This window comes from Colossoma macropomum, unplaced genomic scaffold, assembly GCF_904425465.1.
Source record: "Colossoma macropomum unplaced genomic scaffold, Colossoma_macropomum, whole genome shotgun sequence".
In the NCBI taxonomy this organism is placed as follows: domain Eukaryota; kingdom Metazoa; phylum Chordata; class Actinopteri; order Characiformes; family Serrasalmidae; genus Colossoma; species Colossoma macropomum.
In genome coordinates, this window is record NW_023494801.1 from 30735935 (window position 1) to 30761656 (window position 25722).

Consider the following 25722-nt stretch of genomic DNA (forward strand, 5'->3'; position numbering starts at 1 on the left):
AACATGGAATCTGGGACCAGTACAGCAGAAAAACTGTAATAAATTCCAAAATTTTCCAATGTGAGCATGCAATGGCAAAAAGGCAAGACATATTTGTCTCCAGCTTTTGCTAAAAAGCAGTGTGGTCAGCAGAGATGTTTCTAGGCTGAAAATTGTACTGGGGACACAGAACTAATGCTTACTGTAATGGCACGATTATACATAAACAACCTACTTAACACTAAACACTAAAATATAAAATTGACTAAAAATCTTCTTATTTGTATATATGTTCATTAGCCCCTTTATTAGGTACACCTTGTATCTACATTTAATGTACATTTCATCAGCTTCATGGTCCATATGTGTGCACTTTGTAGTTCTACATTTACAGATTGTATCCATCTGTTTCTCTGTATATTTTTCATAAAACGTAAGGACCTCCACTGGACAACCACAACAAGTATTACTTGGACATCTTCACTTGCTCCTCTGAACCACAGCACATTCTCCTGAGTGTCCTAATGTTTACAAATATGATCTTTTTGCTGATGTCATCAGCCAATGCTCTGGACTGCATTACCCAACAAGCAACATTAGGCTGTCTAATTTTGTGGAGTATGGGTTGATGACTGTGTTGATGGACATTTGAATTACATGGGTTTATATGGAATTACATGATGTTACCCACAAAGATGCTGTTCTAAGCTTATTATATAAATCAGTGTTACATCAAAATAGCAAAGACAACCTCCCCTAGCTAGTAGTTAACCAAATGGCAAAGAGAAAGATTTAAGATGAACATTGATAATTTGGAGACAAATGGACTTATTTGCATTTAGAAGCACTCCAACTGGTTTCGTGATACGTTTAATTTGCAACGAAAAACTGTCAAACACTGAGTCATGAAGTCAGCTTCTCATTCACCAGCTGCTTGCAAAAATCTGGCAGCAGAGCCGCAGAGCCACCATTTCATTTCATTTCATTCAACACATGGTTTTTCTTAGCAAACTTTAGGGTAATCAACATTTCAGTCATTTCATGTGGGTTTCCAATACATTTGCGTTGGGCTAACATTATATTTTAAACTTTAGGCTAAAACAAACTTTGTTTGAACACATATAGAGATTCACAGGGTAAATATTACACAAACCACAGCTGATGTGGCCTGGGTAAACTAAAGGGTTATGTACACATATAGCTCAATCAACTTACCCTTAATACAAGGGCTTTATGTGTACAATTAAATTACATGTGCAGGAATAAAACTTTAAGCAGGCTTAAACTGAACATAATATTAAGCTTTACGCTCAAACAACTTTAGTGATTCTTTTGGTTTCTGATGGTTTTGTAATGTGTTTTGGCTTATGGTTTAACCGGTCACCAGTGGTTGATTCATATATTGGCATCGGTATTCCTTCCTGAATGGTAATATGCATGGCAATATATACAACCAGCACAAATAGTCGCTGTTCATTGTCAGAGATGTTATAAATGAGAAAACCAGCTGCTGGTTGAAATATGAATGAGAACGCCCATAATGCTCAACTTTACATGGCACAATTGCACTGTCCTACTGCACGTGTTCCACTGGCCTGAAACCGCTGGTGTAAACTGCGGCTGTAAATCTGCGGCTCTGCAGTCAGACCCTTCTCGCTTCTTGTTTGAATTTTCCCGTTCCACCTTAAATGGTGCAGCAGTACAGTGTGGTACCTCAGGCACCATTTAGGTGGAATGGGACGATTCGAATAAGAAGCTGGCAAAAGAGAAGCTGACTTCAATAAATAAAAAAAAAAAGAGAAGCTGACTTCAGCCTCGCAAAAAGTTTAATGTAAGTCTGTGTTTTTGTTTATATTATATTTTTATCCTATACTAGTACATTGGCACATACTGAGACATATTTACAGGTATGATGGTAAAACGGGTATAACATGTTGTGGCTCCCAAGGTGGTTTAGTTTTTGTTGAAAGGACAAAATGGTAAGGGGTGATCAGCATGTTTGCTCGAACTGTCCACGGCTCAGTCCGGATTGCACAATTGCCACTAGCCCAGTTAACGACCACCTTCTATGGATAAATTTTGCTTGGACTGCCTGATGCCTATAGTGAAATTGTAGTGAACATTATCACTATAGCTACACAAAAATTTATAGGCGCTACAGCTATTAGCTACATTTCATAAAACTGTAGTGGCTACAGCTATTAGCTACAAAAATTTGTACTTTGCTACAAAAAGTAACATGCTACTTAGCTCTTCCCCCATCCCTGATCGTATACAATGACCAAAAATAATGATTTAATGGTCTTTTTGGTCATTTCATGTCATTTTAAAGCGTCTAATTTGGTTAATTAATTACATTGCTTGTCAGCTTAACTTATTGGCTAATATGAAATGATATGCTGCACATTTCTGTGCACACACTCATACAAATGTTTACAATGTCTTCAATTTTTCTGTCCAGCATGAAAATATGAGCAAAACACTCACTCTGATGCCTTTAAATGCTGATTGTTGTAGCATTTTATAGTTTATGCTGCCTTCTGCCAAGCTCTTTATGAAATAATAATTCTAAAAATAGCACTCAACATACCAACATCCCGTCCTAGTTCACATTCTGGTGCTCTTACTGTTCATGTAATGGTGCTTGGTAACTTCATCTGAAAGGGCAAAGAATCTGTTAACTTGTCAGCTTCAGCTGCTGGCTGCTTTTGAAAGTCAGAAAATGGGAAAAACAATTGTAAAATTCATTACATACTTAGGTATATTTACTACTACAGCCCCAAACATGAGATTTTACTGTTATTGCTAATGTTTCATCAGTTATGTTTGAAATTTTTATAAATTGCACCAAAAACTGAGCTGCTTCCATTTTGACTGGACCCAGGTTATCGACCTGGAAGTTTAGCCAACCGATATGTTTACAAACATTCTGATTTGGTCTATAAACACCCAAAACGTCCATCATTCCTGATTAAACACTCTCAAGGATATGTTAATGTGCTAGTTAATGATTAAGGTTACAAAAAGGAAAGCAGGTGTTATGGCCAGCAAAGACAGCAACAAGCAACTCCAGGATTATCTGGAGAAGAATTTAAGATTGAATTGAATTTGTTCAACCAATCACAAAGTTCATGCTATGACATCACCACATGCAACTGGGTCTTTTTGTATTTATTTATTTTATATTTTAATCGCAACAGAGGGAAGATCCAGTATTTTAAAACTAAACTTTGGATACAGTGAAAATTAGTTCAAATTGTAGGACTCAGCAGAAGACATGAAGCAAACATAGGAAGTCTGTGGGGCTTGGTCAGGGCTTGTATTGAAAACTAATTGACATTAGAAGTTGCAATCGGGTTTTGAACCTAACCTTTACTATGAAATAAAAATATGTTTGATTCAAAATTAAGTGTCATGGTCTCAGTTGTAACGGGTTTTGCAATTTTTAATATTATTACCTGTCTTTCTGACCAAGGCCGGCACAAACTTAGAAATTCAGCTATCCTTTTGTTGCGAACGCAGGAATCTGAATCAACCACGAAATTTGCGGTGCACTCTGGTTTTAAGGAACCCAAGAAACTTCTTGCTTTGTCTGCTTGGTTATCAACATTTATATAATCTGTAAGCAATACTACTTGTTGTATTAATCTTGTTGTTGTGTAGTACCTAAATATTACCTGTATCTTTTTCTACTATTAAGTGCTAGAAATACGTAGAGTATAACTTTGATAACAGACAGACCCAACCATTTAATTGCTATGAGTTTAGACCATTGACCAATATGTATCCTGAATGTGGTTTTCTTTTCTTTTCTTCCTTTGTTCCTTTCCTTTTATTGTCGATTTTATTTTTTTTTTTATGCATTGGGTCATATTCAGATATGATAGGCAAATATTACCTGTGTTCTTTGACATGTGTTGTGTATCAGGTAACAAGGGTTAAACTCTCTCTTAGAAATATGCCTGAATATCTTAGTGTTCATTCCTTGATTTTGAAAGTTAAACCAATTTGATGATATAGGAATGCTTCTTTTTCTTTGTTTAAACTAGCTGAAACAAAGGAGGCAGTGATTCTGGGGAAGGCATTCCTAAAATTATGCACAACCAATCAGAGTTGGAAACAATGAGTAGCTAGTTAACCTGCACTCTGGCTCCACCTCCAAAGGGTAGGGCCTCCAGCCGAGCAAAACCACAAGTCCTTACGGTGATGATGTGGTAATTCGCAGTTTCACCCCTTGGGGGTGCTGTGGGTCCATGCTTGAGATCCCTAGGGAATTTAGAAAGTTGAAATTTTGCCGTATGAGTTCCGTTCTTGGTATGTTTAGTTTAGTTAAAAAGAATTCTAACGAATGGTTGCAGTTTGGAGTGGACATATACCTTAGAAATGTACTTTCTGTTACTTAAAGATAAAGTTGTCCACAGGACTTTGGAGGGCCATGTGGCCAATATTCCAGGGAGGTGTTGCCCCCTGGGTCGAGGGAGAGGGGTGCTGGTTCTTGGTTCAGTCGTAAATTTGACTGAGTTCGGGGGTTGGGAGTGTTAAGTGACAGATTTACACTTTCAATTCCAGACTCGCTGGAGCCAAAAGGCCCTTAACTTTGGGTTGTTGAAACGTTAGAAACACTCAGTCTGGGGGTAAAGTTTCAGCCAGTGTTTGCTACACATTAGACCATGAATGTAGTCCGTTCATGCAATAGAAGGTTTCATTTGTTGTTTGCAGTCGAGCGCCACTTACTGGCCGCTACAGGTTATTCACTTTGTAATATGTGGATTCACGTTCTCTTCCAGTTCTCATCGGGGAAAAGAGAGTCGTAGTTCGTTCGTTGTCCCCTCATGTTCAAGTCACAGTTAGAATCAACATGTAACTTTCTGTTAAAAATAGCTTTTCTTTGCTTCCATAATGGCGGCTAAATTTAATGTGGCTCTAGTTACTGTCGAGCATGTCAGTGATATTCATGTTCTGTAAGAATTTGCGCTTCATTGAGACATGTATGAGCTAAAAAAAAAGGATTTATTTGTATTTCTGCAGTTTCACAATGAAGGAACAGGAGAAAAGAAACTGAAGATCAAGCTCTGCCTCCATGTTCTACATTGAGAGAAAATATTCTCAATATATGTTATCTTCTTAAGGTCTAAACCATTTTCATTGTAGAGAGCAAATGGCAGAAAGGTGAAACTGGTCGCACTCTCCCCTTGCCCGATCACTTCTTCGTTTGTATTTAAATGACCCTTTGTCTCACGACCTTAAGGTGATACCATCAACCCCCCCTTATCTCTACCCGCTACATCTCTATTCATATCCCCCGTCTACAACCCCTCCTTACCCCTCCTCAAAGTCCTTTTGTTCCTCCGTCCCCCTCCTTAGTTTATAAGGTTCTTCTAAAATATTCTTGTTAGACTGGACTGCAGACTGGACTAGACTAGACTGGTGACCAGACCAGACTGGTGACACACTGATGACCAAGCTGTGCCCGTGCATGATTGTCTGCATGCACGTAAATAAGAGAACTGCTGATTGACTGGTGATCGACCACGCTGTACCCATACTCTGTATGTGGAAATAAACCCCAGTCAACGGCAAAGCTCCAGTCTCCTGACTCTTCTTGCCGAATTTCTAACAACATTCATACACTAGCCTCATGTTTAGCTTACTGGATAGCTAAGTAACAGAAATACTTAGTGAGCCCAGTACATTAAGAACTTTAAAATACTCTGCCTCTATTGAGTCCTGATAGAGTGGTGAGATACTGTAAATGGCCAGTCCTGGAAAACAGCCTCGACCAGTGGCTCTATGGAGCTTGGAACCCTTAGGCTTCACTTATCTATGACGCTAAGCAAGGCTTGTCCCAGTTAGTGATTGAATGGGAGACCATGCTGCCATGCCAAAAATTCTAAGCTTTTCAACCAAACCTTTGTTTTGAAACTTAACTGTGGATATAGTGAAGTTCTTACTGAGGGACAATGCAGAAGGCCTAAAACAGCAAATAGGAAGTCAACATGGTTATATATTCTACTGAATTATTTTTCCAGACATGTATAGACTTCCAGCTTCAGCCAGTGTATAGAAATCAATGAGAACCCTTGGTCTGGTATTATGTCAGAAACTAAGCAATGTGGGGCTTGGTCAGGGCTTGTATTGAAAACTAACTGATATTAGAAGTTGCAATCAGGTTAAAAATTTAAACTTTACTTTGAAATAAAAAGATCTTTCATTCAAAATGAAGAAATTTAAAAAAAAAGTCTGCCTCTAATGAGTCCTAATAGAGTAGTAGGATACTTTAAAGGGCCACCACTGGAAGCCAGCCTCAACCATTGGTTCTATGGGGCTGGGAACCCTTAGGCTTCACTTGTCTATGAAGATAAGCAAGGCTAGTCCAGATCAGTGACTGGATGGGAGACCATGCTGCCTTTCCAGAAATTCTAAGCTTTTCAACCAAACCTTTGTTTTGAAACTAAACTATTGATATAGTTAAGTTCATGTTGTGGGACTAAGTAGAAGGCCTAAGACAGCAAAGAGGAATTCTACATGTGCTTGGATGTATATTCTACTGAATTACTTTACCAGACCTGAATAGACTTCCAGCTTCGACCAGTGTATACAAATCAATGAGAACCCTTGGAATGGTCTCATGTCAGAAACTAAGCAATGTGGGGTTTGGTCAGGGCTAGTATTGAAAACTAACTGACAATCAGGTTAGACACCTGACCTTTACTTTGAAATAAAAATATCTTTCATTCAAAATGAAGAACTTAAAAAGAAAAAAGTCTGCCTCTATTGAGTTCTATAGAGTTGTGGGATAGTTTAAAGGGCCACCACTGGAATCTGTTCTCCACCTGTGGCTCTATGGGGCTGGGAAACCTTAGGCTTCACTTGCCTATGAAGCTAGGCAAGGCTGGTCCAGGTCAGTGACTGAATGGGATACCATGCTGCCTTGCCAGGAACTCTAAGCTTTTCAACCAAACTTTTCTTTTGAAACTAAACCATGGATATAGTGAAGTTCATACTGTGGGAAAGAGCAGAAGGCCTCAGACAGCAAATAGGAAGATTACATATGCTTGTTTATATATTCTACTGAATTGCTTTACCAGACCTGTATAGACTTCCAGCTTCAGCCAAAGTATAGAAATCTATGAGAACCCTTGGTCTGGTCTCATGTCAGAAGCTAAGCAATGTGGGGTTGGTCAGGGCTTGTATTGAAAACTAAGTGACATTAGATGTTGCAATCGGTTTAGAAACCTAACCTTTACTTTGAAATAGAAATATCTTTGATTCAAAATGAAGAACTTAAAAAAAAGAATTCTGCCTCTATTGAGTCCTAATAAAGTGGTGGGATGCTTCAAAGGGCCAATACTGGAAACAGTCCTTAAGCAGTGCCACTATGGGACTGGGAACCCTTAGGCTTGACTGGTCTAGGAAGCTAAGCAAGGCTGGTCCAGGTTAGTTGCTGGATGGGATACCATGCTGCCTTGCCAGGAATTCAAAGTTTTGCAACCAAACCTTTCTTTTGAAACTAAACCATGGATATAGTGAAGGTCATACTCTGGGAAAAAGCAGAAGGCCTCAGACAGCAAGTAGGAAGTCTACAGGTGCTTGGTTATATATTCTACTGAATTACTTTACAAGACCTGTATTGGCTTCCAGCTTCAGCCAGTGTATAGAAATCTATGAGAACCCTTGGTCTGGTCTCATGTCAGAAGCTAAGGAATGTGGGGCTTGGTCAGGGCTTGTATTGAAAACTAACTGACATTAGATGTTGCAATCAGGTTAGAAACCTAACCTTTACTTTGAAATAAAAATATCTTTGATTCAAAATGAAGAACTTAAAGAAAAAAATGTCTGCTTGTATTACGTCCTAATAGTGTGGTGGGGTACTTTAAAGGGCCAATACTGGAAGGCATTCTCAACCAGTGGCTCTATGGGGCTTGGGACTCTTAGGTTTCACTTGTCTATAAAGCTAAGCAAGGCTGGTCCAGGTCAGTGATTGAATGGGAGACCATGCTGCCTTGCCAGAAATTCTAAGCTTTTCAACCAAACCTTTGTTTTGAAACTAAACTATGGACACAGTGAAGTGCATACTGTGGGACTAAGCAGAAGGACTCAGACAGCAAATAAGAAATCAACATGTGCTGGGTTATATATCCTACTGAATTACTTTACAAGACCTGTATTGGCTTCCAGCTTCAGCCAAAGTATAGAAATCTATGAGAACCCTTGGAATGGTCTCATGTCAGAGATTAAGGAATGTGGGGCTCGGTCAGGGCTTGTATTGAAAACTAACTGACATTAGAAATTGCAATCAGGTTAGAAACCTGACCTTTACTTTGAAATAAAAATATCTTTGATTCAAAATGAAAAACTTTAAGAATTCTGCCTCTATTGAGTCCTTTTAAAGTAGTGGGATACATTAAAGGGCCAATACTGGAAGCCAGCCTCAACCCAAGGCTCTATGGTGATGGGAACCCTTAGGCTTCACTGATCTATGAAGCTAAGCAGCTTGCCAGGAGTTCAAAGCTTTTTAACCAAACCTTTATTTTGAAACTAAACTATAGATACAGTGAAAAGAAGTTCATACTGTGAGACTAAGCAGAAGGCTTAAGACAGTAAGTAGGAAGTTTGCTTGTACATAAATTTTCATAAATCTACTTTTCTACAACTGCTATTATTTAATGTGCTGCTATCATGTTAACACAATAGAATACAATATCTGGGTTCACACAGCGATTTGATGTCTCCAGGTCAATACTGGATGATGTTCCTCAAGTCAAACAGCCACAGCTCTTATTTTCACTTCCAGTTCCACCTTAAATGATGGAGTTACATTCTGATATCTAGTTTGAAACTGCTACACTATTAAGGTGGAACATAAATTCGGGAAAGAAATTAACATCAGCCTTAAGAGAATGGTGTACCGAATCTGGTATGGACTAATACAGCAGACAGAGTTCTTTTTTTTTTCCATTTCCGATGTAGCAGTTTTCAGATGTGAATCATGGACATCAGAGGCAAAAACTGCAAAATACCAAGATGATTGTGACTGTCACGATTATGTAACATTTAAGATAAAAACTTTTGCTAGTTTTCGTTCTACCACTAGCCACTGCGGTTATCTCAGTGTAGCATATAAACAATAAATTAGAGAAAGAAATGAACAGAAAAATGCACAGATTTTAGAAGAAGTTATTTTAGACGAAGGTAATGCTGTGTATGTGTGTTTGTGTGTAAGTAGCAGCAGAAATACAGTTACAGTTTGGGGTGGGTTGATTTGCATCATGTAACTCCGGTTTGAAAACAAGTCTCAATCCAGCTCTGTTTTCATATATATACCTCAATTGTTACCTCAATTGAATGTCTAATATAACATCAAGAAATAGTAAAATCCCCGGTCAACATAATGTTCCCTGATTAAGACTGGATGATGTTCCCTGGACTGTAAATTTGCTGGCTAACTTAATGTGGCACTAAAGCTAATAGATCAAAAACGGAACTTTGGTTCTGCTCTTATTATTAAATGTACTGCTGGAAACATTGGGCATGACTTTCCTCGAACTGTAAAGGTCTAATCCTGCCTTCAACCCAATGACAGCTGGGATAGGCTACCCCTGTGACCGAGTTTAGAATATGTGTGTGTGTGTGTGTGTTTAAAGGGTCTAAGTGTGCTAGTTAGGAAGGCAGCTGCAAATAAGCCAAAGCTCCAGTTCCATAACTTTGTTACTTTAAATGTATGAAAAAAAATGTTGCAAGAAATTGTTCCAAGCCAAATTTTGACAGTGAAAAAAGGGCATTAAATGAATACTCAGGCTTACCATTAGGCTAGCCAGATAGCTTAACTACCCAGCAACCTTCCCTTCTGACCCAGGGCCACGTCTCACTCTGCAATAGCAGGATGACTGGTGTGCAGGTAAATGTCTCCACACTGACCTTTCTACAGAAGTTGTGGCTCATCATGGAGAACAAGATCTATAGGTTGATCAGATGGGACCAGCAAGGAACCTGCATCATCACTGACAACAAGCTTTTCATGAGTGAAATTCTTAGCAGACAGGGAGAGTCAAACATCTTCAACACCATAGTTATGAAGAGTATCATATGCCAGCTTAACTTCTACGGGTTTCAGAAGGTCTGCTACTTAAAGCTGGAAGTCACCAAACTGTGCTGGACTCTGGACATCCAGGACCAAAACTGATGATCTCTGGCAGCTGAATACCTATCAAGCATGCAAAAGGGCCTTTGTCTTCTTACTTTTCCAGTAAGAAGTGTTCCAGAACATCTGCTTCTGCCGAGGGCACTTAAGCTCCTGATCCACTTAAGTCATATTTTGCAGATCAAGGCTAAAAGGAGCTCTGCTTCCAAGCCCAGAACTAATTCAGCCTTGACATCGCAAAGCCAGGCCCCTCAGCCAGGCACCGCAGGCCTGAGTGAGGGGGCGATTCCTGAAACTACTGACACTCCTCTGGATCTCAGCCTCAATGATGAGCCTCAAAATGACAGATCATCCTCCCCACCATCCTCCAGCTTGGACTGTACCCTGGTCTGAATGCTTTCTCTCTTGGCCGAAATAGCTTGACCCAGGTCACCTCTTCCGATATTTCCAGCATTTCCACAACTGATGGCCACCCTAGCCATCTGAATCTCGGCCTGCATCCCTTGGATGTCATCATCTTTGCTGGCTGGCACAAACAACATAGTGTCCAAAGCACTGGCTCAGCCTTGCCCCAAATGGGGCCACAACCCTCTGTCTGCTGAAAGCTCTCAGAGGACCAGAAAAGCCATAAAAAGTAGATCTGTCATAGATTGTCCATTCCCCAGAAATGGTGGGCCCAAAGCTTTATTACACATTTCAATAACCTAAGAATGGCTTGCATTAAAGTCAGTTTCAACACATAAGAAGGGCAACAGTGATCTTTTGCTTGCCAAATAATGAGCCCACATTCATCCACACTCCTAAACCTCTGATTTTACTGGCTACTTATCTTCTTCTTCATGAGTCTTTTAAGTATAAGTAACTCATTACTACATTTTACAATAAAGCTCCTTTTTGGTGGTTATAAGTGTTAGTAACTCATTAACAAATGCCAGTTTGTTTTACACTTTATAATAAGACTTATTTGGTGGTTATACATGTTAGAAACACATTACCACACGCCATGTCATTTGAGAAATATCAAACCACTCAGAAAAACCTCAAATCTGTGATTCAGCAGGTGCAAAATAGAAATCCATATGATGGTCTGGGAGCAGAGTAATAACATTTAGAACAGATATCAAGGATGGTTCAGGCAGAGCACAGATGTCTGAGAATAAGTGAGCAATAAAACAGCAAAGGAAGGGTACCATTAATGCCTCCACTGGAATGCTGTCCTAAAGAAGATGCCACCCAGCCCCAAGGACCACAGTAACACCACCTACATTTGCAGTGTACATTACCACCTGGCAGAATTATATCAATATTTGTCACAATCATGAGGATGATGGCAGATAGCATGCAGAGAATGTGAAGGTAAACAATATTACTAAAACCTTAAGGATGTGAATTTAGTCATTTCATATGTTAAATGTAGGCCAAATTATCATGATCTGATGAATAAACAACCTGTTGTTGGTTGAATGGGCGTAACTTAATAACAAATATCTGATGAATCTGACCGGTTTAATGCAGACTGATGGAGAAGACAAAGTAAGACAAGTAACCAGCAAGATCTGAGGTTTAACAGTATGATCAGAGGTCACTAATAGGCGGACTGCGGTCCAAGTCTGGACCCAGACGCTGTCCTATGCGGACCTGGACCTATAATTGATAACTATGGAGAATTATTTAATTTCTCACAGACCAATCGCATGAATTATAAATATCACACGTGACGCTACTCAGCCAATCAGACCTGTGCTTTACGATGAGACTGAGACTCGAGTGACTGACGCACACACAGGGGAGGGACGAGGTGAGAAACAGCAGTCGGCGAAGAAAGTGAGTCAGAAGGATGTTATTTCACAAGGCGTGCTCTAAAATAGAAAACTGACAATAAATGTTGTTGAAATATTACTAGATTGTACTTTATTTGATCTGACATTTAGTTGTTGACTACCTAAGATGTTGATATACCTACTAGGCTACTTCAGTATACAGTATATGGCACTGAATCATGATGTAAGTTAGACATTATGATGTTCCGGACCTTTGCTTGAGGATATTTTCTTGAACTGGACCTTATTGAATTTTAATTAAAGACCCCTGGTATAGATGAATGTGAGCTCATTATTTGACAAGCATGGGTCACTGTTCCTCTTTTTGTTGACTGCTTATTAACAAATTCTTTATAGAGGTAGCCATATTGTAAAGTAGTGTTTGTACTTTTATTTACTGTGTGACTGCAGTATGAACTAATTCGGTAGGATGTTCCAAATAGAAATATACAGACTGATTTTATTAAAGGTCTTTGTTGAAGCTTAAAACAACTTTTTTCATACAATTATGGGACACCTTCACTACATATTCATCATCATCAGTGATCATTTAGTGATTTTTAAAATTGCTGAAAGATGTAGTCATTTTTCTACATTACAAGATGATGGACTGCAGTGGCAAAAGCAGAAAAAAAAGTTGGCCAGAATAATACAAACACAAGAAGTCAAATTTATTCCAAGCAGGTGGGCGGTTTGAAATGCTGACAGGAACTTGGCTAGTGTTACTTGCAGTACTGTTGTGCCGCATTCTAAAATCACTAGCTGAATATCTCATTATAATTGAATAAAAGTAAGCAATGAAAACAACAAAATGACCAGATTTCAGAAAAAAAAAAAAAACTGTTGACCCAATGTCCTAATTTGAACATAACTACTACTTTTCTGCATTGTATATAATTTAAAAGACAAAATTCTTTAATAAAATTTGATGAATTCAATGAATTTACTCCCTGCTACCTCAGGGAGCCCCCAATAACGTTTTACTTGGAAATACGTCAATTCACACTGACTTTCACGGGTTAAATAAGCACCAGAAAGAACTAATGATAAACTTCTAGTTTTTCTTCACACTCATGAAGGGCCTAATATTTAGCTGGGTGTTGAATTGTGGTGGTAACTGCCTTTCACACATGAGCAACTGCACAAACAAAAGTAAAAAAGTGTTAGTATCTGATCATGAAATGGCACTATAAACTATTTACATACAGTGGAGGAAATAAGTATTTGATCCCCCACTGACTTTAAAAGTTTTAATACAAAAAAATAAATGAAACGTCTCATAATTTTATGCCAGCTTTATTTTAACAGTGACACATAGAATATCAAAAGAAAAACTGAGAAAATTACATGAAATGAGAAATAAAAATTACTTTGAATTTCATTGAAGGAAATAAGTATTTGACCCCCTAGTAAAACATCATTTAATACTTGGTGGCAAAACCCTTGTTGGCAAGCACAGCAGTCAGACGTTTCTTGTAGTTTTTTATAAGGTTTGCACACACTATTATTTTTAGTACGTGTCCTGTGTGTTTGAAACCGTTTTCCTTTCAGTCTTTTCTTTAGATTCCAGCTTAATTAAAGAGGTCATGGGTGAATTAGGTCTTATGGGATCTCATTAAAATCTCAGGCCCAAATGACAGCACCTAATACAAAGGAAGTTTTCTCCAAATTTATTTATAGATCGCCAGCCTCCTACTTTGTCCTCCCTACAAAATTTCAGATATCTGAAACAACCTCCAACCTCCAAACCTCAAAAATCATGACTAGAATTAATTGCATTTATATTTTTATTTATTTAGACAGTTGTTTGCACTACAGTCAAGGTGCCAGAAGAGGTCCTTTGAGTGATGCTTTTGAGTCTTCCAGTGGATGGTACTTTAGAACCATTTTGTAAATGAGATGTGTGAATGTGAAGAATCTTTTAAAGTTTCCAGAATGTTTACAGAACCTTTATAATGCATGAAGCCTTTAACAGATTCTTCACACTTTCAAATCTCTTTTTTAAACATGGTTCTTTAGGGAACGTAAGTCGGTCCGTCTATGGCATCACTCAAAGAACCTTTGTGGCACCTTTGTTTTATTAAAACAGTATGTAAATCCACAAGTCTACGGACACCTGCTCATTCAACGTTTCTTCTGAAATCAAGAGTATTAATAAGGAGTTTGTCCCTCTTTGCTGCAGTAACAGCCTCCATTCCTCTGGGAAGTCTTTACACTAGATGTTGGAACACTGCCTGAAGGATTTGACTGCATTCAGCCAAAAGAGCATTAGTGAGCTCAGGTACTGATGTTGGAAGATTTGTTCTAGATCACAAGCAACTGTCCATACACACCTTAGCTGCCTTGCAAATTTCTGATTATGTGTGCATCTAAAATTCTAAAAATTCTAAAGAACATATTTCTGAGGAAATTCCAAAACTTTATTTAAGATTGAAAAAACACCCACCATCAACAGTACTGTGGAAAAGAGACAAGCCTTATTTTACTTCCAGTCAAAACAGCCATTAAGTACAAGTTAATCATTTTCAGGAGATATGGGACTCCTAACAACCACCTGAAAGACCTGGTAGACCACCAACACTGTCAGCATCCAATAAACAGTACTTAAAGCTTTTATCTTTGAGAGAGAGGAGAAAATCAAGCTCCACTCTTGCTTCAGATCTGAAAAAAAAAACATAGGTTTTGTCCATCCTTCCACTGGCAAAAGGTAGACACATTAAATACTGAAAAAAAATATTCATTTTGTTGTTGAGGCTTCTGCTTTGTCCTGATATTTAAACTTTAATAGCTTGCACTTAATGGCAGTTTTGATTTGAAATTAAATAAACAAAGGGTGGCCTTCAAAGCAATTTCTTAAAAAGGATATGGTTTGTGTCATGAGACTATCTAAGGACTAAACTTCATATACTCTCAAAAGGTGGGGAAAAAAATTGGGATTAAATAGATCAAATATTTAAGATGTTTTTTGCAAGCAGCTACAGGACTTTTGGTTCACTTAAAAAAACTTGGTCAGAGAGAGCCATCGCAAGGATGAAGTCTTGCCTCTGGTCTTGCTTATAATAATACATTTGCTGTATTGAATCTGTCATTCATATTCATATCACATCACAAATCAGTCTCTTTCCCTGTGTCCTTCATGTTTGCTCTTGAGGAGCCACTGTTCCCTTTTTAAAGTTGAGGAAGCTTCTTTTCTTCCTGCGGCCGTGGGCTGAAGTGTGTGAGGTGGGCTCTTGGTTTGCTGGTGGAGGGCTACGGAAAATAAACAGTCTCTCTCCAGACACCAGACTCTCGATGGCCACACCTGCCTCATCACCACAGGTGGAGTCCGTTGGCCACACTCCGTCCTTTCTGGTCCCTCCCATCCCTGGCCTTGGACCAATGGCAGATTCCTTATCTACATTAACAGATGTGAAGACTGGCTGGCTGGTTGCTGGCTGCTGTGCTGTAGAGATTTTTGGTTGATGTTCGCTCTCTTGCTCTGAAACCTTCAGTTTGCCTTTAGAAGGTCCTGCAGGAGAGCTGGAGAACAGCTTTTCAAGAAGGTTCTGCTTCTTCTTCAGAAGTCTGAGGGGCAAAATGCAATATGAAAAATAGCACTTTACTGAAGGACAGCATTAATTAGGCTATACAACACCTACGTAAGCCATTCCTGACAACTGACATAAACCTATACAGGTTTTTGCTACAAGTGCGACAATTTAAGATTTTATAGTTTGCCTACTGAAAAAAAAAAAGCAATCCTAATTGCATCTTTGGATTTGAAAGCTGGGGCCCCCTGTTGTTGCTACCATTTTTGCTATCTTTTTTAATAATAAATTAATTACATAAAAAATATTAAATAAAACTAAGCATTATCATTAGGTTATAAACTATTTAGTTTCCTGTTTTACATGTATGACATTAATGCTGATGTGGGTTTCCTCACACTTAAGAGCCCTATTTGAGCTGGATTAGTTTTACATGGGGAGGTGCTGTAATTTGAGTGATTTCTGGCAAGATATGTGATTTTAATCCAGTACAAACCTGCAACATCTGTAGTTTTTACAAGTCTACTAAGTAATAATTCCAGAGTGTATTACCTTCTATAATTCTCCAGTCTTGAAGCTCCCCCAGTAATAGTAGTACTGTTTGCTGTATTTATGTATTTGTAATAACAGTCAAAAGTACATTGCTTAGCTAAAACCAGTAGAAAACTATCTTGAAACCTGCATTTTGATTATTTTTATAGGTATTAGTGTGAGATGATTTAGTAATGCAGTTTGCATAATCTGCAATGTACCAGCTTCAGTTACATATTAGCTACATTTGCACTAACACTAACTTATTAGCCTAGTTAGTGTTAGTGCAAAAATAAAAATAAACAAGCACATTTCAAACCAAACACATATCAGCTGACTGAGCACACTTGAAATATTTTTTTTTTATCAAAGTATACCTTTATGGTTTTAAGCAAAGTTATTATTTATTTATTTCTTTTACTTTTTATTATTTTCCACTTCCATCCAAGTAGTATTTATGTTTTTATAAGAAAATGGCTGTAGCTAAGTTACTGTTGGTAAAGAAGGTGCTACTATTTATTACAGAAACACATGGAAGTTACCAGGTAGTATATATAAGTATTACTGTGTGTTTGTATGTTTTGTTAGGGTTGGGCAGTAATGGAATACACATGATGGTGTGACATGATCAGGATACAAAAGTCAGGATATTCTGGTATAGTTACAGTAAAAAATACAGTAATCAGACTGCAGGTACATCATAAAAATGAGGTGATTACTAGCACGATGGTATTTAAATCATGTAGATGCAAACATTCACCTTTCACTGAAATTCACCATTCTGAACGATAAATATGTCACATAAGTTGTGTGGATTTGATTTTATTCTTATAAAATTCGACAATTCGACTAACTATAAATAATATTATTGCTCACTTGCTGAAGAGAGCTAACAGACGCCTGCGCTGACTAGCATCGCGTTGAGTGAGTGATGGGGGGAGAAAGGCAGCCATCCACCCACCCAGAGAGCGCGAGGCCAATTGTGCTCTCTTGGACTCCTGGCTATGGATGGCTGTAGCATCACCAGGGATCAAACTCGCGATGTCCTGATGATAGGGCCAACGCTTAGACGGTTGCGCCACTTGGGAGCCCCGGAATACATGTTTAAAGTAACCTCCCAACCCTTTGTCTTGTAGAAGATGGAGGGTTGCCACTTCATCATTAAAGTTTCACAAGATTGGACCGTTATTGAATTGTTATTCTGTTTCATGACCATCTCAAACTTGTCTCTCTGATTTGCTGGACTGACCTGTCCCTTTCTCTGTCTGTGAGCAGGTTGCAGGTTGACAGGTTTTTGCTGATTATGTCATTCCTCAGTCTGTCCACCAGTTCTCTGCAGGGTCCGGGTGTTTTCCTGCATCACACAATTCAGCTCAAATCACTTTTATTATAAAACACTTTCTACAATTGACACCATTCCAAAGCAGTATTCCAGAAGTGCAGGTTAAGCCCTCTAAGAAGTGCAGCCAAAAGCAAGTCACATAAAAAAACAGCATTTTTTACCAGCAGTAGACACAGATTAGAATAACTTTCTCTACAGGTTAGAGCAAACTTATCTGCTCTTCAGTGACATCCAGTCATTTTAGTTTTGTTTTCTAAGTTCTAAAGCACATCAGTCTTTTTTTGATTCAATTCATGTACAGCAAATGTGGCCTATGCAAAAGTTATGGCACCAATTTGTACTTTATGTTTTTTTTATTTTCCGAATAGCAAAAAAAATATAAATTTTGCACTAAAACTTTGTTCCCTTTAGAGGATGCATTAACTTATTTTCACTTAGAAGACCAACACAACATGTAATCTGACTCAAGGTGTTGCATACAACTGTGAGTAAGTTACAGTATAAGTGTCTGCTTCAGAGTGTGCACATAGGTGTGTGGACATTACCCTGCTTTAGGACTAAGTGCGTCTGTAAGTGACTGTAGTTCTCCTTCAGGTAGTGAAGGCAGCAGAAGGCGCAGAAGCTCCTGGAGACACATGACCGATACACCACTGAGCTTCACCAGCGCCGCAGATAACACCAAATCCTACAGACACACACATACATACACACAAACACAAACCACTAAACTTCACCCATCCTGCAGAACCAGACCTTATGTGAGCACACAGAAACACACGCACACGATGGTGGGGTCACCTGGTCACAGAGTGTGTAAAGCCGTTTCAACTCCAGCTGATCCCTCAGATCCTCCATCACCTGCCGCCTCCTCCCCGCCTCCCTCAACCTGCACACACACACCATTACAGAGATACAAGTGTGTGTCTGTGTGTTTGCGCAAGTGGAAATTTTAGCTGTCCAGTAGAACAGCAACAAATCGTAAAGTCGATTAGTCACTGATGATGTCAATTACGGAAAAAAACATTATGGCCAAGAAAATACGAAAAATAGCATAGAAGCGTCCCTAAACCTCAATAATGTTTAAAAACATGAAGAGCTTTGAATACGCAGGTTGTGCAAATCACAAATACTCCTTTGCCACCCTGTTTCTAAACCCCTCCCCTTCCACATACATTTGAAAAGATGAGACAGAGCAGAAACAAAGTTCCCACTATAGCTTTAATAATCAGAAATATTTTGTCTTTCTGTCATTCTGGCACCAGTCACTGGATTTAACTTGCTCACAGTCTTTATTCTCTAAACTTGTGTCAGTGAGCCTAAATGCTGGTGGTTTAGCCTTCTGGCTAAGCTAATGTTAGCCACTGGTGTTAATTAGGACATGAATTAGAAGTAGCTTAAGCTGACATCTTCACACACAAGAACACAGGTTTATCTGCTCGGATTTGAGTCTTCAGTCTCTAAACTTGCTTCACTAATGTGGTAATCTCCACATACAAGAATACAGGTTTATATGTTCAGATTTTAGTCTTTACTCTTTAAACTTGCGTCAGCGAAGCTTCAGTGAGCAACAATGAACCTGCATGGTTGTATATAAAGCTTTTTAGGCCTTCTCACAAAGCTAATGCTAGCTTCTAGTGCTAATAAGGATTTTGACGCAAACATAGCTTAAGCTAACAGCTCCAAAACAAATGTTTACTCACTCAGATTTGAGTGTTTTTCCTTAGAACTTGCATCAGTGATGCTTCAACAAGCTAGATCAAACACACGTGGTAGTGTGTAAAGCTCTTTAGGCCTTCTTGCTAAGCTAATGCTAGCTTCTGGTGCTAACAAGTATATTGAAATGTATCTTAAACCAACAGCTTCATTCAAACAAGCACAGGTTTATCTGCTCTGAGCCAGAATGAACCTGCATGGCTGTATGTAAAGCTGTTTACGCCTTCTTGCTAAGCTAACCCTAGCTTTTAGTGCTAAAAATCATATCGAAGCAAAGGTATCTTAACCTAACAACTCCACACACAAAAAATGTTTGGTAAAGTTGCAGCTATGGGAACAGCTCTACACGCCATATTTGACAGTTTATTAGATGTGGAATGTAAATTTGATAGCGTCATAACTTTAAATTTCGACATCATTTATCTACCTAAGATAATAGCTGCATAGTCTAAACATCAACAATAAATTATGTTAGTGCGGGTATGTTCTGTAGCTGTAAGCATGTTTCCTGACACCATGTCGTAATCCTCTCATTAGCATGCTACAGCATATTGAACCCTGATAGGTTTAAGCTCATAACTTCACATGATATACAAGACTGAGCTTCTACATACAACCCAGGAATTCATGAGAAAAAAAAAGAGAACTATTCATTATAGTAATCAAATATTTCAAATACAGTACTAATGGTGAGTTGACTCCAAGAGAGACGATTCTTCAACTTCCATGTGTCCGGAAGTCAAAGTTGACTCTTGGCTAACAACTCTAAGAGTTGAAATGCTTGGAATTGACTCTTTTACTCTGTTGACTCCACATTATTTTAGACATAACGCTGTTTGTTACTCGGGATGCTTGTGTTTGTGTAGGACTTCTTTGTTTAATTTTCAGGCTTGGCGCTCATACCAGTGTGCTAACATTATCCTGCTACCCTCTTGCAATTCCTCTGTGTATTTCATGCCAACAAGTAGAATTTATAGTTTTACATTCTTTCCATATTGAATGCATCAGCATACTACCCTCTAATCCTTTACCAAAAAAAATTAATATTGGTTTCACTTTATTTACACACAAGATAAAGGGTGAGTCAGGCTGTGGCACACAGGGTAACTCATTGCTTTGTGATAGTGTCATGCTGGCCTGGTGGCATTAAGAATTTTTTGTGCATGACTGTAGTTTAAAAGTTAGTGAGGTCTTTTCACACCAAGGTGATTTTTACGGGTTTAATGTATTGAAACCTTCATCAAGTCTGATGTGCTTTTTGTTATATAACACAGAGAATGCAAGAAGAAGACAAAGTGGAAAAAGAAATGGATTCACTGAGTAGTAACTGTAACAAAAAAAAAAAACAGTCACTCAAAGACACAGACAGTGGATAACAGCCCACTGCAGGATTAAGAATGATCTCTGTGTGTGTGTGTGTGTGTGTGTGTGTGTGTGTGTGTGTGCGCGCATGTGTGAGATCTGACCTTTCAGTGAGAATGTGTGTGAGCTCCTGTCTCCTGCAGAGTGCCTCCTGCAGGTTTGCAGCCATTCTGTAGTCTTTATCCATACTGAATATCTCTTCATCAAGCTCATCATCAGCAGCATCAGCCAGCACTTTATCAGAGCCATGTCCAAACGCTAACTCCTCCCACTCTGACTCCTCCTTCTGTAGCTGAAGCTCTGCCTCCTCTAAAGCCTAGATAGAGAGAAACTGCAGTGTGTTGAAAACGCAAGGAATTCTGGATATTGATTAGTCATTCCTAGTTATGAATTAAGAACTTTAACATGATACATGTACACTCAGCAACCACCAGAGATACTGGTTAAACTGTTTAACAACACCCTATCAACCACCTGGAATACCACTGAAAGCACATAGCAACACCCTTATAACCACCTAAAACACTACAGTAACTGCCTGGAATCACCCTTGTGACCACCTGAGCATTGCTTAAGCTGTGCAGTCACTCTGCAATGTCTTCAGGAAATGCACTTTTCCAGTTTTTCTTAGTGTAATTTATCTATCGACCTATCTGGAATGGAGGTTTATGCTGCTGGACGCACACATCAACATCGAGTGTAAGTGCCTGTGTGTGTGTATGCACTCATTTGGCTGTATGTATGTGGTGTTTATGCACTCACATGTATGTATGTGTGTATTCATGTGAACTCACCAGGCTGTGTGTGTGTATGGCGTGTGAAAGCTCTTGTGTTGTGGGTGTGTGTCGGAGGTGCTGTAGTAGGAGTGTCTGTAGGGACAGCAGTGCAGAATGGGTTTCCAGCACCCTGCTTATCCTCTCTGTTCTCTCCCACTGCAGAGCCGCAAGCTCCCCCGCCACACTCTGTTCACACATAAATACCTGCTGCTCCACATCCTCACACACAAACCCCTAAAGGACAGAAAGAGACATCACGTCACTTCACATCACGTCACATCACATCATATCAAGATGCAAATTCAACATTTGCCCATTTCATGTTTTTGTTACATTACAGCAACTGTACACTTAGCTTTGAACAGGTCCCAGCATCTCTGGTCTCTTGCACATGAAGCAGAATTTTAATCTTCAAATCTATTTTACTAGTGTAAAAACGAAAGCAAACAGAACAGAAACTTTCTGTATTACCAGCTGTGCTGTGTTGCAACGCCTATAAAGTTGAGCTATTTGATGCTAGATGTTCAGAGAATTGAAATAAATAAATCATAAAACACAAACCATTTTCTTCTGATGCTACATCACACTATTCGCTTGAGCTACAAGGCCTACCAAGCTGATCAGGACGTTCCCCCTACAGCTAAGGATTCTTTTGGGGCTATGAGGCTTCCCAGGCCGGCAGCTTCAGCTGCCATACACCGCAACTATGAAGCTGTCTGGGCTAGCCCCTGGAGATACGCTACACTGCAGCTAAGAGGCCTCCCACGCTGACTGGGACCTTCCCCTGTAGCTAAGAATTCTTTTTGGGCTATGGGGCTTCTTGGGCTATATTGCAGTAAAGAAGCTGCCTGGGCTGGCTATGTATTACACTACACCATAACTATGAGGCCTCCAGACCTGAGAGAGACCTTTTTTATTATTATAACGTTTTAGCATATTTTTGCTCCTGACTTAGTAATTCTTTCATTTTTACAAAAAAAAAAAATCATAAGTTTTTCACCACTAAATCCATTCAACCATCCATCCGCTCCACTGTTAGAATGCAGAAAAGGCACAGTTGCTAATAGACATAATGGATATGTGTGGGTGAGGGTTTCCTTTTGCTAGTATCTGAAGCAGAACCTATGCTTTTCTCTGCCTGAGGATACATATAGAGAGAGCTGTGTGTGATTGTGTGCTTTATAAGAAAAACCTCCAGTCACAGAAGCCTCAGCTTAGTCTGCATTCCAAAGCTTTTAAGTGTCGACAGACGTGCCGCTGCGAGTGTGCATCTGTGCATGTGTGCTGTGATTGTGCCGTTGTGTGTTGGTCTGAATGCAGCACTTAGCATGTGTTTTGTGTGTTTGTGCAAGCATTTATATACAGCAGTATGCAAATTTGAGCACCCCCAGCCAAATGTTTTGTTGAGTTAGCACATTCACTACAGGGAACAAGCTTTAGTGCACAATACTGTTTACTTTGAGCTTAATATATAGGAAAAAATACAAACTTTTGTTTTTGCTGTACACTGAAGACATTTGGGTTTGAGATTAAAAGGTGAATATGAGATGATAGATCAGAATTTCAGCTTTTAGTTCGACATATTGTTAGTTTGGCATTTTGTTAGAACTCACCCACTTTTAAAATAAGCAAAAATATGGAACATGTGACTGAAATGTATTTTTTGTTTCCCAGGTGTGTCCGGTTAGATTAACTGTTTAAACAATGAATATCTCTAAATGTCTACTCTTGGTTTGAGCCCTGGGGTTCTGCATTTGTTAAAAAAGATAAAGCAAGAACAGAGAGCTGTCTTTGAAGAAAAGGAAGTCAAAGAAGTAACAACCAGACATCTATCAGGTTGGCCAAACACAACAACAGCAGTTGATGAAAGAAACATCGTGAAGAAAAACCCAAAAACAGTCAGTGACCAACAACATCCACAGGGCAAAGGTGAAGTTATCACAATCCACCATTCAAACATGACTTTGAAAGCAGAAATATAGAGGCCACTCGACCACAAGATGCAAAACACTAATCAGCAGTAAGAATCAGAAGGCTAAAATGGAATTCTCAAAGAAAGACACAAGTGAGCCACCAAAGTTCTGGACATTTTATGGACTGATGGGACGAAGACTGACCTCTACCAAAGTGATGGAAAGGCCAAAGTGTGGAGAAAGAAAGGATCTGCTCATGTTTCAAAACACACAAGCTCATCAGTCAAGCACAGTGGAGGTAGTGTCATGGCTTGCATGGGTTCTTTTGAACAACAAAAACAAAAAGAGTGTCCATGTCATTCCAGTACTTTTAGAGGAGACTGTATGATGCTGACTGATGGAGAAACCAGCAAGATCTAAGGTTTTACAGTATAAAAGAATATGGGGTCGCTTTTTGGCAAGCAACATGTCACTAGTGCCCTTTTTATGTGTTGTAAGTGCTTATTAATGATTTAAAGTGTTTATGACCTTATTAACTAGGTGTTTAATTGGGTGATTTAGCAAAAATATAAAACAATACTTAAAAATATTTTAATGATATATGTATCACTATATTTTGACACCGAGACACAATGCCCTTATAGTGCCACAGCAGAAACTGCATCAAAAACTCTACATACAAGAGATTTTCATTCAACATTTCACATACTGCCAATATTGTCATATTGCCCATTTGGGTCTCTAAGGAAAAATGGATTTGTCAGTGGGAAGATCTAAATGTTTGAAGAACATTCACATAATGTATAACAACATTTACATTACACAGACATTCTTCACAATCATACATAATCATTTGCAAAAATGGTTCTCTAAAGAACAATCTACTGTTTTAGGAAACCAAAAGTGGTTCTTCTACGGAACTATACAAAACACCTTTTTAAGCACCTTTATTTTCTAAGAATGTTATTTTAAACATCCTTAAGTGGTTAATAATGTTACTATTTAATTTTGGTAAATTTTCACAGAATAGATCAGTGAGGAAAATAGACACTTTTCGTTATTTTCTTTCCTGCTCCAGTGTTTCGCATTGGTAACCAGTTCATAAAAACCCTCAGATACACCACACGTGTCCATGAGCATTAACAATAAAAGCAAATCACTTACTGTTGCATTTTTTTCAAATTTACTTGAAATGTTATTAACCCGTTAAGCGCTCTGGACACTAAAAGTAGCTTTGTTCCTGTTGTTAAGAAAAATATTGTGTGTTTCCTTCCTTGTTAACCTCCACTCACCTCCTCTTCTGCACTGCTCTCCCTCTCTCTCTCCTGCTGGAGGAAGTGAATCCTCTCTTCCATTCTCCTCCTGAAGCTCTGCAAACTTCCTGTATCTCCAGCACAGACTCCTCGTTCCAGAGAGCGCTCTTTAGAGCTCAGGCCCTTCTGCTGAAAGGCAAACAAACAACATTTAGCAACATTTTTGCCAGGAAAGAGAAGCTGCAGTATACTTACAAATATGCACCTATATGTATGCTGCATATGTTTGTGTGTATATTTGTATATTTTTTTTTAACAGTTACAATTACAGCCCCCTTTTACCCCATTCTTCAATTGCCAGGAAGGGCCACCACCACTGCCGTGACACTGACATGGTGGTGGCGTGTTAGTGTGCATCGGGTCAGTATGAGTGGATCAGACACAGCAGTGCTGCTGGAGATAGGTGTACTTTATGAAGTGGCTGGTCAGTGTGGATATAAAGGCCATTCATTGATGCTTACCAGGTTTTATTTGTGACTGAGAACACTGCTTTTACTAAAATAACTGTAGAAATATTAGGATTTATGGGCACCTATTGAGTACCTGGATTAAATAGAATTAGCATTGGTATCAGTGCATGCCTAGAAAATTGTATCGAATTAATAATCTTCTCTATCATACAAGTTGAAATTTTGAATTTTGTGAATTGCTACACCTCTAGCAGGAATGACTGAATAAGATTTATTGTTTTTAAAAATTCACATAAAAGCACCAAAAAACAAATCCTCGTTGAACATTAGCAAGGAAAGTGACAAAGTGAAGCTGTATAGTGGTTGTTCCACATTGAATAGCCGGCCCAATTTAACCCCTGTAACTACTACACTACTACTACGTCTCTTGTTCCCATTTTTCATGTGCACATGAATAAAAAGAAATGTTTTTAAACTGAAAAGAAAGAGGGAGAGAAATTGTCACCTTTGTGTCTAGAAGAGAGGGTTCATGGGGTTCAGCACTGGGGTCAGGCTGAGCATGTTGGCCAATGGTATGGGTCAGTGTGGTGCACAGTCTGGCCCGTGAGAGAGCGCACGGCAGCACCAGACAGCGATCAAGACGACACACACACTTTACACACTCTAACCTCACACGCAGCAGATCCGTCTCCGACAGAGCCCACCGAGATGCACACACACTTCTGCACGAGAAAGGATGTGGTCAAACATATGCACAACAAAAAATAAATCCATAACAAATTACAATAATTGGATTATTTCATTGATTACTTCCTGCAAAAAAGTAATCTCTTTACTCATTGCTTTACTTCTAAAGCCCTATTTGATCTGGAATTAGGCAAAAATATTGAAAAAT

General features: G+C 38.9%; 1 protein-coding gene across 4 annotated transcripts in view; it reads right to left on the reverse strand.

Moving 5' to 3' along the window:
* Positions 1 to 13271: 13271 nt before the first annotated feature.
* Positions 13272 to 25722, reverse strand: part of LOC118821069 (limbin) — a 38901-nt gene continuing 26450 nt past the window's right edge. For 3 of the 4 annotated variants that reach the window (XM_036589487.1, XM_036589489.1, XM_036589486.1), the window contains exons 15-22: positions 25333 to 25549; positions 24397 to 24546; positions 21210 to 21425; positions 20520 to 20731; positions 18139 to 18226; positions 17886 to 18025; positions 17248 to 17352; positions 13272 to 15504 (exon numbers count right to left, since the gene is read on the reverse strand). In XM_036589487.1, coding sequence (XP_036445380.1) covers positions 15075 to 15504; positions 17248 to 17352; positions 17886 to 18025; positions 18139 to 18226; positions 20520 to 20731; positions 21210 to 21425; positions 24397 to 24546; positions 25333 to 25549 — 1558 coding nt within the window. In that variant the 3' untranslated portion in view covers positions 13272 to 15074. The remainder of the gene's footprint in view (positions 15505 to 17247; positions 17353 to 17885; positions 18026 to 18138; positions 18227 to 20519; positions 20732 to 21209; positions 21426 to 24396; positions 24547 to 25332; positions 25550 to 25722) is intronic. The other variant, XM_036589488.1, reaches the window with a different exon arrangement.